The sequence below is a fragment of the Giraffa tippelskirchi genome, chromosome 3, assembly GCF_054371585.1.
Source record: "Giraffa tippelskirchi isolate mGirTip1 chromosome 3, T2T-mGirTip1v1.2.pri, whole genome shotgun sequence".
In the NCBI taxonomy this organism is placed as follows: Eukaryota; Metazoa; Chordata; class Mammalia; order Artiodactyla; family Giraffidae; genus Giraffa; species Giraffa tippelskirchi.
Window position 1 is genome coordinate 52,118,160 of NC_137277.1, and position 13,781 is coordinate 52,131,940.

General features: G+C 33.6%; 1 protein-coding gene across 3 annotated transcripts in view; it reads right to left on the reverse strand.

Moving 5' to 3' along the window:
• Positions 1–13,781, reverse strand: part of VMP1 (vacuole membrane protein 1) — a 124,602-nt gene that overhangs the window by 28,020 nt on the left and 82,801 nt on the right. For all 3 annotated transcript variants that reach the window (XM_081585070.1, XM_081585068.1, XM_081585069.1), the window contains 2 exons: positions 4,985–5,065; positions 1,035–1,151 (listed from right to left, as the gene is read on the reverse strand). In XM_081585070.1, the coding sequence (XP_081441196.1) occupies positions 1,035–1,151; positions 4,985–5,065 (198 nt within the window). The remainder of the gene's footprint in view (positions 1–1,034; positions 1,152–4,984; positions 5,066–13,781) is intronic.

Below are 13,781 nucleotides of genomic sequence, written 5' to 3' on the forward strand. Positions count from 1 at the left end.
TGGCACATGGGATCTTCCTCGTGGTGCACAAACTCTCTAGTTGCAGTGTGTAGGCTTACTTGCCCCCCGACCAGGGATTGAACATGCTCTCCCTGCGTGGCCAGGCGGATTCTTAACCAATGGACCACTAGTGAAGTCCCTCAAGTCTTCCTTTTTCATTCTTCTCTTCTAAGAACTGGAGGTAGAGAGGCGGTGCGTAGAAACTTGGGGGATAGACGTCCTTTCAATTATTATGGAATCAGACCAGGGTTGAAGACATTACTCACTGTTCTTGCCTTTCCTCTGGTGAATGCGTCCTTGCAAGCCTCATTAATTAAGACATTCTTTTCAACGTTAACTCTATTTTATTCCAGTAGGATTTGCCTTTTATGCTACTCCTATCAACTCATATCAAAGTCTTAGAAGCATATATTCATTTCCTCTCATTTAAGTCCTTGGTCTCTTTTCTCTGCTCTTGTACACACACACACCCACACCCTTATCCTAAAGATTATGCTAAGACTGGCTTTGAGACTAGCAGATTCTCACTTCTCTAACCATAACCCACATCTCTTCGCCTCCTCAGGGCCCCCTTTCTTCTCCATTCTCCACACTAACACCTGGCTGGTATTTTGTAAAGGATATTGGTGCCTTGAGAGGAAGTGTATATATAGAATATGTGAAAGAAAAGTAGAATTAATGAAAAGAATACTTCCTCAGCTCATGATCAGTTTTTGTTTGGTAAAAGTCTTGGATTAAAAGTTTCAGAAGGCAAAAGTGAAATAAAGAGAGAGAAAGGAAGGGACAAAAGAAGAAAGAAGGAAAGAAATAAAACAAGGAGGAAAGAGGGGCATACTTTTCCAACAGAAGAAGGGAAAAACTGCCCCCAGTTCAGTAATCTTCAGTGATGTTCTATGTCTGAATACCAACCCACCAAGAAGCAGAACTCAAAATCCTAACAATTTGTCTTGGAAAGAGCAAGGGGAATATGTTTTCAGTGCCTTTTAACGGGTTCATCATCATTGAGCAGGGAGGGAGTCAAAGGGTATAATTACCTGGATATGCATTTTAATTATTGCTTTTCCAATCAGGGTTGCACCAAAGAAAGTCCAAAAAGGTACAAGAAAGTGTCCACATGTTATTCCAGCCAGATCAAACAAAGGATTTGGAATCTATTCAAAAAAGAAAAAAATAAAATGAAACGTCCATATATAATACAAAAAACAGTTTAATTTTACTACCTATAGGTGTGTGGAATTATGCATTAATCCTTGTCTACCACTGCAGAGAGAGATATGGATTCACTGATCAGTGCTAGACTGTCTGGAATTTAATCCCATTTGGTAGATACTTGACCATTTGACAGCAGTAAGGTATAAATGAAGAAAAAGCTTCAAGATTATTTCAGTAGTTATTAGGGTCCTAAAATCTTTGGCTTGAAATAAGATTATCTGGAAAGTGCTCTAAAGAAAACATTCTTGTAAATTCACAAATACATTTACAGGTAGATGTGCTTTCACTCTTCAACATAAAAAAAATTAATTATTTGTATTTTACTTTATGACAGCCCAAGGCCACAGGGCCATGTGATTTATTCTAGGAAAAAAATCAAGTGTGGAAACACAAGAGCACAGATACAGATGTTGTGAATACTCAGTCCCAGACAAAGAAGTGATTCACAACAAATACCTTTCCTGAACATTCCCACATTTCAAGAATGCTAAAAGACAATTTTATGCAAAAATGCAAAGAAACCACAAGCTGTTTTTGAGCACTTCATCCATTCTTCTCCCAAAGAAGTACTCTTGTCCTTGTGTCTGTTGGTGGAACCATTTATAAGCTAATTAATTTATACAGTTCCATGTTTGTACTTCCAAAGAAAAGCCCAGTTGTTTAAAAGATATTTGTCACGTATGTTCTTTTAAAAACAATGCCATAACTAAATCAGAATTCAAGTATTCTTTTGTTAATAATGCTCAAATTCAATAATTTTTCTTATCCAAATTCAAATGCTTTCTGTAATTTCATGTCTTACAACCATTTAATAATTGTATCACTTCCACATCCTTACAACTGTCATTTCTTATATTTCCTCATATGACTCTCACAACTCTATGAATTAAAATTTTAATAGATTCCTTTTATTATCAGGCTTTACCTCATACTGAAATGTAAATTAAAGTATACAGATATACAAATCAGAGTGGATAAAAATTAGAAGTTGTATGTTCGATACTCTCAGAAGAGAATAATCAATGAATTTGTTGTTACAAAGGCATGTTATTTACTTTTTTCAATTGTTAACCTAATACACAGAAAGGAAGATTTGAATAAAAAGAACTATCATGTAGCTTTGAGATTTTCCCTCAGCTAGTTTTGTTTATCTTAGTTTAAATGTTAACAACAAAATTACTAATTAATAAACTTCTCCTTACCTTACCCTTTACTTACCTTACATCAAGTATATATACTTTTAATACTTTAATATATATATATTAATTTCCTAGTAAAAAGTTCCTAGAGGGTCAAACTGATCTATTAATTTATGTTAAAAATTGACTATTCCTAGTCAAAAATAAAGATTGGCTAGCACAGAAGTGGAATTTTAGCAAGGAGGACACAGGTATAGATGAATGCCAAAGAATAAATATTTTTTGCTTCAATAAATTGAAAGTACTTGTATTTTCCCCAGGAATGATGAAAGCTAACTCTTAATGAATTGTTATGTGCTTTTCTAGGATTTCTACATCAACTCAATTTCCAAAACAATGTTATATGATATGACATCCATTTTATAGATGAGAAAAGTGAGACAGGTCAAGCAATTTATTCAGTATCAGTGGTGGCAGAGCAGGCTTTCAACCCAAGCACCACGGCTCCCACACTATTCTCTTGCTTCTAAACTAAGGACATGATCACCCTTTAGGCCTCTCAGCTTAATCCTATACTGCTGGGCTTCCACAGTACCTTTCACTTAGCACCGTCACCCTCACTCGATTTCAGGATCCTTGAGAAAAGGAAATACAGCTTTCACTTCTTTGTCCAAGCACTCAGGGGTTGATACAAAGCTGATGAATAACAGTAAAAAATGGATGGGCACTGTGACATATATTAATAATCTTAAATCCTCACGGGGTCGCAAAGAGTCGGACACGACTGAGCGACTGAACTGACTAAATCCTCGTATCAGTAATGAGTGTCTTGATGCCCTATTTTAAAAATTAGAAATGTGAAAGTCAGTCAGTCATGTCTGACTCTTTGCGACCCCATGGACTATACAGCCCATGGAATTCTCCAGGCCAGAACACTGGAGTGGGTAGCCTTTCCCTTCTCCGAGAGATCTTCCCAATCCAGGGATTGAGCCCAGGTCTCCCTCATTGCAGGCGGATTCTTTACTAGCTGAGCCACAAGGGAAGCCCAAGAATACTGGAGTGGGTAGCCTATCCCTTCTCCAGTGGATCTTCCCAACCCAGGAATCAAACTGGGGTCGCCTGCATTGCAGGCGGATTCTTTACCAACTGAGCTATCAAGGAAGTCCCAAAATTAGAAAACTAGGGCTCAAAGAGAGTAAACTGACTGAAATTACATAGCTAAGAAGAAAATCTGGTTTAGGAACCTAAATAAACCTGACTCCAAAACCAGTTCTCATCTCACTACATCACACTACAACATACCTATACATTGCTCAAATATTTGTCAATATTATGATAAAGATGTCTCCAACAAAAAGAAAAGTTAGATGATGAAAATTTCAAGTACTGCCAGGGTTAAAAGACAGTAATAGAGGCACATGTATATTTTAGAATATCTCTAGAATGTTGATTGGTTGTTGCTGTTCTTCAGTCGCTATTATGCCTGACTCTCTGCGACCCCATAGATGCAGTGGGCCAAGCTCCTTTGTGTTGTCCTCCACTATCTCCTGGAGTTTGCTCACATTCATGTCCATTGAGTTAATGATGTTATCTAACCATCTAATCCTCTGCCGCTCCCTTCTCCTTTTGCCTTCAAGTTTTCCCAGCATCAGGGTCTTTTCCAGTGACTCGGCTTTTCGCATCAGGTGGCCAAAGTATTGGAGCTTCAGCAACAGCCCTTCTGATGAATATTAAGGGTTGATTTCCTTTAAATTTTGGCACCAAATGTCTTCCTTTTTGGGGTATTTACTTTGGTATGGTGGGAAAGAGGGTACTCAGATATATTCATATTCTCATACATAATGGATAAAGAAACTATGTGCCAGCAGATAATAATCTTCTGAATTTTATTTATAATTGCAACTTTTATCATATTAACTAGGTGCATCTAGTTACTCTGGCCAAATCTACCACTGAACTATCAAGAATTTTGTACAAACTACCAAAGAAAACTTAGATCAAAATGCTTCATTTCAAATATAATTTTTTCTATTATATTAGAAAAGGACCAGGATAAACATCAACTCAACAAGGATTGTCAATTTCACAAATTTGCAATTTGAGACATTAAGTTTTTTGTTTTCAAGTTTCTTGTGTGAGAAACAAATAGTTTGACATAAATAGTTTCTTAGTTCACTGTAGCCATAGATGCCCTTAATCTTGCCACAGATGTTTCAACTACCAAGCTAGGTGTTACAGTCACTTAAGGAGGTTTTATATGAATTCTCCTTATAACTATATGCCTGAGGCTTTGGAAAAGGAGTACCTATCTATAACTCTGAAAGAATGAAGTCATTGTTATTTGCTTAAATGCACTTCATTAAATATTCTTTATGGGAAGGATGGATTCTGTCTCTTTTTTCTTATTGAATCAAGCCATTTGATTCTGAAGTCATCATGGCAGGATGAAATGCTTACAAGTCAGTAAATAAGATAGACACCTAACCAACAGAAAACAGCTCATTTGATGAGTAAGATGAATGATTAATAAAATTACATACTCATTAAAAGTGATAACATTTTTTTTATTCATATGTCTTTAAAAACAAATTGAATCAAACTATAAATCTACCATTTAAATACAATTCACTTACTGAAGCACAGGCCAAAATTCCAAAAAATCCAACCTTCTGTACTAGATTTTGAACTGCCAGTTTAGCCCGGGAGGCGAAATCCTGTATAAAAGGAGGATATCAAAACATTAATGATCCCCTCAACTGTCTATTTTATACATAGTATCAATAGTGTATATGTGTCAATCCCAAACTCCCAATTCCTCCAAATGATAAGTCACTTCAGTCGTGTCTGACTCTGTGCGGCTCCATGGACAGCAGCCCACCAGGTTCCTCCGTCCACAGGATTCTCCAGGCAAGAATACTGGAGTGGGGTGCCATTTCCTTCTCCATATTTATTGTAAGGTTGGCCCCAAAGTTCATTTGGGTTTTTTTTCCTCCAAAAGAAGAGGATATATGCATACATATGGCTGATTCATTCTCCTGAGCAGTAGAACCTAACACAACTGTGTAATTTACTCCAATAAAAATTAACTAAAAAAAAAATTAATGAAAAGTAGAAGGAAAGATGTCTCTTTACAGTTTATAATATTAAATGTCTAATAATCTGAAAGCAGTGATTCATTTAATAAGATGATATTAAAAAAAATCACAGCAGGTTGCACTGAAAAACATGTGAATAAAATCTTGATAAAACATTAACTACACAACCTTAAAGATAAACTTATAATACATTTCAAGAATAAGCCAAAACACTTACTGCATTTTTTTGGTTCTCTTTGGATTATCTAGAGATGAACAAAATGTTATAAAACAATCATAAACCAACCCATTTTTTTGGAAATGCTAGTTTACCACTCATCTCTTTCTCGTTCCTTTAATAATTCACAAGACTTACTCCCTGATTAATATCAGGGTAGTAAATCAAAGAATTTTCCAAGACAGAAAATGAAGACACCTCTACTGATCACTAGCCAGAAGATGGAAAAAAAACAGTTATGTGGCAGTAACTTAGCATTCATTACCCCCAAAACAAATAACGTCCTACACTGCAAAGTTTGTGCTAGAAGTAAAAATGGTTTTCACAAACATTTTACTGAAAAGGCTCAAGCCTTTCAGTAATCCTGGGGTGCATGCAAGTAGAGCAGATTCTTCAGACTCTAAAATCAGTGCTCTTTTTATTTCACCATGGCATCTCCCAGACTGAAACATACATTTGGGTGGCTAGTTTATTCCACACTCTTCTTCTAGCATGTGCATGCTAAAATTATATCTATTTATTTTTTCTCAACCTTATAGAATATTCATAATATAAACGATAGAAGGTTCTTTCATAGAATAGGAATAGGGTTTAAAGCATTTGTGGATTCCGACTTAAAAAAACAAACACGCCAAAACCACTTTAACCCAAAATATTATGTTGAACAGTTCTATCAAATTACCACAACAGTGAATACTGAAATTAAAAAAAAAAAAGGAAGACCTTCCTCCTACTTACTTGTTGAGGATGGTGAGAAAGTCAAAGCAATTACAGCAATAATATATATTTTTAAAGACGTTAGCAGTTAATACAAATACTTTCAAGTTCAAACATACAGGCTCTCAAAGTTAATCATTAAATTCTACAATGCAATTTTGTAATTTTACAACTTATTTTCAAAGACAGAATTTTTCTTTTCAGATTAGGCTTATTATTTCAGTAAATAAATTGTTTCAGATGTAATATTTTTAAACAACTGAATTACCACAGCAAAGAGTTCTTTGCATTTTTTAAAAAAATTTCTAACTGAAGATTTAATTTTTTCTTAAATTAAGATTTATTGCATTAAATGTGAAATATTGATTTTATTGATTTAAAAACTGTTTAGAGATATATAATGAAATCAGTTTTCCTATTAACATTAAAAACAAATTACACTTCCATTTGTTTTGAATAACTTACACAATTCACAAATTACTAAATTTGTAATTCATAAAAGCACTAAATAAAAACTGGCCATAATGAATAGAAATGTTTTGAGTTTTAAATATACCAAATACTATTAGATTATAAATTAGTTATAAAATTTTAATTACTATAGCCCAAGTGTTAAACATATAAATTCAGGAAAATGTCTTTCTTTATAGCTCTTGATATCTTCATAGCAAATCTACTTTAGTGAAAGATGGTATTCACCTGTGAAGAAAAAGTAAAACAAAGAAAACAAAAACTATACAAATTTTATTTTAAAAACAACAAAAGTTTTTATAAACCTATCTTCCAAGTCAGATTAATATAGGAACATTTTTCTACCACAGAATTTATGTAATCCTCAATATAAAAAGTTACAAAAAATTCATTTTTTGCATAAAATGGTGTAGACAAGATCAACAAAGCATTGAATTTGAAAAGTTTGCTGTCCTGTTTGTTTCCCTTTATCTTCATTTCAAGGCTTTAGAATTTTGCATTTATTTAAAGCAAGTGACTATGATAGTGCCATTATTTTAAACTTATGTTATTTTTCTACTATAGAGATACACATACATACATTTAAATTAGAAAACAGGTATGATTATATTAGTTGGTTACATAGAGGAGAAAATATTTAACATTATGCAGATCAGCTAACACATAAAATAATACAAGTATTTAAGCCTTCATAAGTTCAATAAATCATGTTTTAAAAAACATCCTGAAAGTAAGGAGCTATTTTATCCCTTAACAGAATCTCTTTACTCATCAGAAATTAGGCAAAAACAAAGGAAAACAGACTCCCTGTTCTTTTGGATACCTGGGTGCTCATCATCAATTATCCTTAAGAACACTTCAAGAATCTTTATTTGAAGGAAAAGAGTCACTCTACCCAAATCAGTGAAATAGAAAGCTCCCTTTACTCTTTCTTCTTTTTCAAACTAACTTTTTGCTGGCATGTCTCACAAAGAAAATACGTTAAGTGCCTTTTTAATAGGGAGCTTTACTTTTTAAAAAGTCGGAAAGTCATCTACTGAAAACAGATTTCACAAATCTTATTATGTGTTACACACACACACACACACAGAATGACCATGCTACTTTCAGTTCCTATTAATTTATTTTCCACGTCTTTCACAATATTCTCAGAATTAAAATTACATTTATTTGTTAAATAATCCATAAAAATTTATTTAAATTAAAATAATAAGTCTTCACAGTTACTTTCATTACAAGAAACCAACAGCAGGAGTATACAGCTCGAGGCAGAATTTTGTTTTTCCTTGCCATAGTAATGAAAACAAACTCAAGGAAGCATTATACTAGTATCTGTACCAAATCTGGAATATTTACAAGGGTAACTTAACTCATGTTTAGATTTCATAAACATAACTATATTTTGTTGCTTTTATTTTATGTTTATTTCACTTTTAAAGTCATATTCAAAACTTACTGGTATGGCTTTAAAGGCTTTGTTAACATATTTATTGAAAACATCATTTTTAAATTGTCTAAAATGTTCTACACATTAAATGTAGTTATACGTTTTTGTTTGCTGCTCTGTAGTTTTTAAAGTTTTTATTTTTAAACAACTTCAATACTTTATTATTTGCATAATCTGATAGCTTTCTAATGATGTAAAAGTAACATTTTCTATGCATTAAAATATTTCTATTTGTGTTCCCTTTTAAAGAGAGAGAAATGTACTGTAGATAAAATATTAGAATATAAACCCAACTTACATACACACACTCAACAAAAAAACCCTCTTTTACTAACGTTTAAAAGAACAATTTCAAACAAAATTTGCTATTCGGTTTAGGCCATCAGATAAAATAAACCAGCCAAGAAAAAATGTGTACCATAATAAACAACAATCATTTAAAGGAAAAGTTTAACAAATCAATATGTTAGGTTTTCAACATTAAAGTTAAATATCAAAGGAAATTAAGACTTAATTTTAATCTTTTTTCTTGTGTTTGTGGGAACAGTGTAGCAAGTTCAATTTGATTACTTCCTCAATTGTCATTCTTCATAAAAAAAATCTGTACAACTAAAACCAAATTCCTTTTAGTAGTTTCATTTCTCTGGACTCACATTTCACAACATTTATGTATTTCACAATTTTAATGCCCAAGAGCTCAGAGTTTCATCCTCTAGCTCTATCTATATGAGTAGTATGCATTCACAGTTAGTAATCATAGATCACTTTCTACTTTTTAGAAGTAAACAAACAAAATACAAGTAAATAAAATTATCTTTCTCACTCCCACTGACAGTGATTATCATGCTTCTGAAAGTAAGAACCAGAGACACTAGGAACATTTTTCCAATGATTACAGAAGACAAGACGAAGAGAAGTTACAATAAGTACTTAACTACTGAGATTTCAAGGATTAATAAAGAAAAGCAAACAATGCTTTCGAGTATGAATATTTCTGCACTACTTTTGCTTCGTATTTCTTTTTCCTAAGAAATATTTATGATAAAGATAAGAGAAACTATATAGCTAATTATAATTAGATTGCAAAATACTAACTTTTGAAGAGGTCGACTTAGATTTAAATATTTGCAATAATATTTATCTTCACGTGGTAACAGTAAACCTTTTCACTCTCATGATAAGGGATCACATTAAATTCTAAGATTTCCTTAAAAGCAACAGAAAATCCCTAAACATGTTAAATAAATGCAATATTATTAGAGATAAATATGTCTTTGGTTAACAGCTTATGTTAGTTTCAGCTGATCTATCACCATCAATGTGAGGTAACTGGTCAGCAGTTTTATAAATCAACTGCTTTTTAATATATTATATGTTAAAACTTCTGCTGAGTTAATCCTTTCATGGATTTGACACTGAATTGGCTCCACAGTCCATATTAAAATCCACAGAGCAACTGCTTCAATAATAATTTCTTGTTTATAAGAGGAATTTGTGTTACACTGCATTTGTGAAGTTCCTTTTGGCATCTAAAAATGACTTGCTAATTTCTGTGTTCTACTCAGATATATTGTATCATGTTATTATTCTGTATTAACCAGAAATGGAGTTAAGACAGTAATGATGACTTAATATTCTAAGTTGTTTCAGCATCATGGACAATCATTCTGAAATATTAACTTGTTAAGGTACTAATACCATGTAATTATTTTCTACAATGAAATAATATTACATGTGGTAAACAACATAATGGGTAAAATTAATTATCATCTTCACAGAAATTAGACTGAAACACAACTCATAATTTAAAAATCTTTCTCCTCTTAAAAACAGAATAAAATGTTTGTTAACTGCAATTTCCTACCTGTTATCAGGACTCCTTATGAGCTCTTTCACATACAGATATGCATCATTAATTTATTAAATGCAAAGTGAACAAAATATTTCATTTTAGTGTTGACATCCTCAACAATATTATTAATGTAACTGATATGATTTAATATTGCATATTTGAACAGGTCTCCTTTAAATGGAGTATAATTTCAAAGGAGTCACATATCACCTATTTTTTTTTTTGAATTATAATGGACTCACACAAACTAGCAATATGAAGATTGTTAGGAAATAAACTCTAGAATACAAGAAGTAGGGGAGTTAACTTGATGAAATAAAGTGATTGCAATAATGGAAACTAATTAATAAATTTTAAATTCAGTACCTATAGGAGACTGGATTATAAAATACACACACACATTTTCCCCAAAAAAGTGGTCAGAAAAGAATGGTTCAACTACTTTCAAAAATGAAAGTCTCAATATCCAATTTATAGATTTTACATTATTAAGCCAGATATGACAACTAGAATTTCTATTTAAATTGGAAATTAGGGTAAAATTCTATAATCATGCAAACAAAATATATCACATAAGCACATTTCAAAAATGCAAAGAAACTTCATTCTAAAAATAATTTATGGAGACTTAGAAGTTTTAACAGGAGATTAGAGAGTTCTCCTTCAGGATGCCAACAAAGGAGGCTCCTGAACTCATCTCCTCCCATGAACACACTGAACTGAACTCATAACTCCCATCTTTTTCCTGTAGAGGGAAAGGGTTGGCTCGCCACAAACCCACTTCTGATGCTCTAAGTTTTAAGACTTCACCTGATAGACAGGCTCCGCAAACATCTAGCTTTGAAAGTCAACAGGGCTTGTGTCCACTACAAGGCTATAGTGAACTAAGAGATACCAAAGTAAAAAAGCAGTATTTATATACCTAAATGGAGAAATAGATACCAATACAATAATTGAAGGTGACTCTAATACTCCACTTTTACCAATGGATACAGCATCCAAACTGAAAATCAATAAGGCAACACTGGAATTAAATGACATGTAAGACGAGCTGGACTTAATGGACACATTTACAGAATAGTCCATTCCAAAGCAGCTGAATATACATTCTTCTTCAGCACACATGGAACATTATCCAGGATAGATCACATATTAGAACATAAGATAAGTATTAATAAATTTAAGAAGACTGAAATCATATCAGTCTTCTCTTCTGGAATCAATGGTATGAAACAAAAAATCAATTTCAAGAAGAAAATTGGAAAATTCACAAATATGTGAAGATTTAACCACATGCTACTGAACAATCAATGGGTCAAGGTACTTAAAAGTGAAATAAAAATATTGTCTTGACACAAAAAATTGGAAACACAAAATTTATGGGATGCAGCAAAAGCAATTCCAAGATAAAAATTCATAGTGATACATGAATACATCAAGAAATAAGATCTCCAACACCTACCTTCATACCTGAAGGAATGAGAGCACATAGAACAAACCAAGTCCAAAGTCAGAAGGGAGGAAATAATCTACGGCCATACCACCCTGAACACGCCTGATCTCGTCTGATCTCGGAAGCTAAGCAGGGTCGGGCCTGGTTAGTACTTGGATGGGAGAAGGGAGGAAATAAAGTCATAGTGGAAGTAAATAAAATACACTAGAAAAACAGCAGACAAGTCAACGAAACCAGAAGAATTTTGAAAAGATAATCAATTAGGCAAAATTTTCATTAGATTCACCAAGAAAAAAAAGAGAGGACTTATAGAAATTAAAGAAAAAATAAAAGAGGAGACAGAACAACTGATACCACATAAATACTAAGGATCACGAGACTACTATGAACAATGACATGCTGAAAAACTGAACAATCTGGAGAAATGGATAAATTTCTAGAAACCTATAACTGACCAACACTGAATCATGAGGAAATAGAAAATGTGAACAGACTAATTACTAGTAAGGAGACTGAATTAGTAATAAAAAACCTCCCAACAAAGTCCAGCACCAGATGGTTTCACTGGTGAATTCTATCAAATATTTAAAGAACTAACACCAATCTTCTCAAATGCTTCCAAAAAACTGAAAAGGAGGAATCACTTCCAACTCCACTTTAAGAGACCAGCATTACCCCAAATCAAAACCAGACAAGGACACTATAAATATAGAAAATTATTGGCCAATATACCTGATGAACATAGATGCAAAAATCCTTTAAAAAAAAAGTTAGCAAACTGAATTCAACAACACATTAGAAGGGTTATTCACCACGATCAAATGGGATTTAGACGTCTTCCCTGGTGGCTCAGTGGCAAAGAATCTGCCTGCCAATGCAGGAGACACGGGTTCGATCCTTAGGTCAGAAGATCCCTTAGAGAAGGAAATGGCAACCCACTCCAGTATTCTTGCCTGAGAAATTCCAGGGACAGAGGAGCCTGGCGGGCCACAGTTCATGGGGTCGCAAAAGAGTAGGACACGACTTAGTGACTAAACAACATCTGCAAATTGTGATGCACCACATGATCATCTCACAGCTGCAGAAAAGCATTTGACTAAATCCAACATCCATTCATCATACAAATTCTTAAAAAGGGGGTCAGAAGGAATCTAGTATGGCAAGGCCATAGCTAATATCATAGTCTTGTGAAAAACTGAAAGCTTTTCCTCTAAATTCAGGAACAAGACAGGATGTTCACGCTTACCATTTTTATTCAAATGGAAAATGAAAAAGTTAAGCTGTATCTTTTTGCAGATGACATATTATATACAGAAAATCCTAAATACTTCAGCAAAAAACTGTTAGAACTAATCAACTAATTCAATCAAGTTGGAGGAGAAAAAAATCAATATACAAACATCTATTGTGGGGACTTCCGTGGTGGCTCAGCGGTAAAGAATCTGCCTGCCAATGCAGGAGACACAGGTTCGATTCCTGATCTGGGAAGATCCCACCTGCCGTGGAGCAACTAAGTGCATGTGCCACAAATACTGAGCCTGTGCTCTAGACTTTGGGAGCCGCAACTGCTGGGCCCACGGTGCTGCAACTACCGCCTCTTTCTGCAACAAGGGAAGCCCCTGCAATGAGAAGCCTGAGCACTGCAACTAGAGAACAGGTCCCACTCATGACCACTAGAGAAAAGCCTGGGCAGCAACAAAGACTCAGCACAGCCAAAAGTAGATAAATAAATAAATCTATTGAGCTTCTATACACTAATAATGAACTATCAGAAAAAGAAATTAAGAAAATACATGCATTTACAGTTATACCAAAAAAGAATAAAAAACCTAGGACTATATTTAATCAAGGAAATGGAAAACTTGCATACCGAGGAAAGAAATTAGAAAGACATGATATGCTCATGGATTGGAAAAATATTGTTAAAATGTCCATAACCACTCAAAGCAATCGACAGAATCAATGCAATCCCAAATAATCCAAAAGCATTTTTTCACAGAAACAGAACAATCTTCAAATGTGAATGGAATGACAGAAGACCCAGAATAGCCAAAGCAATCTTGGCAAAGATGAACAAAGCTGGAGCCATCATGTTTTCTGATTCCAAACTGTATTACAAAGTGTATGATATTGGCTTAAAAACTGACACACAGATCAACAGAAAAGAATAGAGAGCCC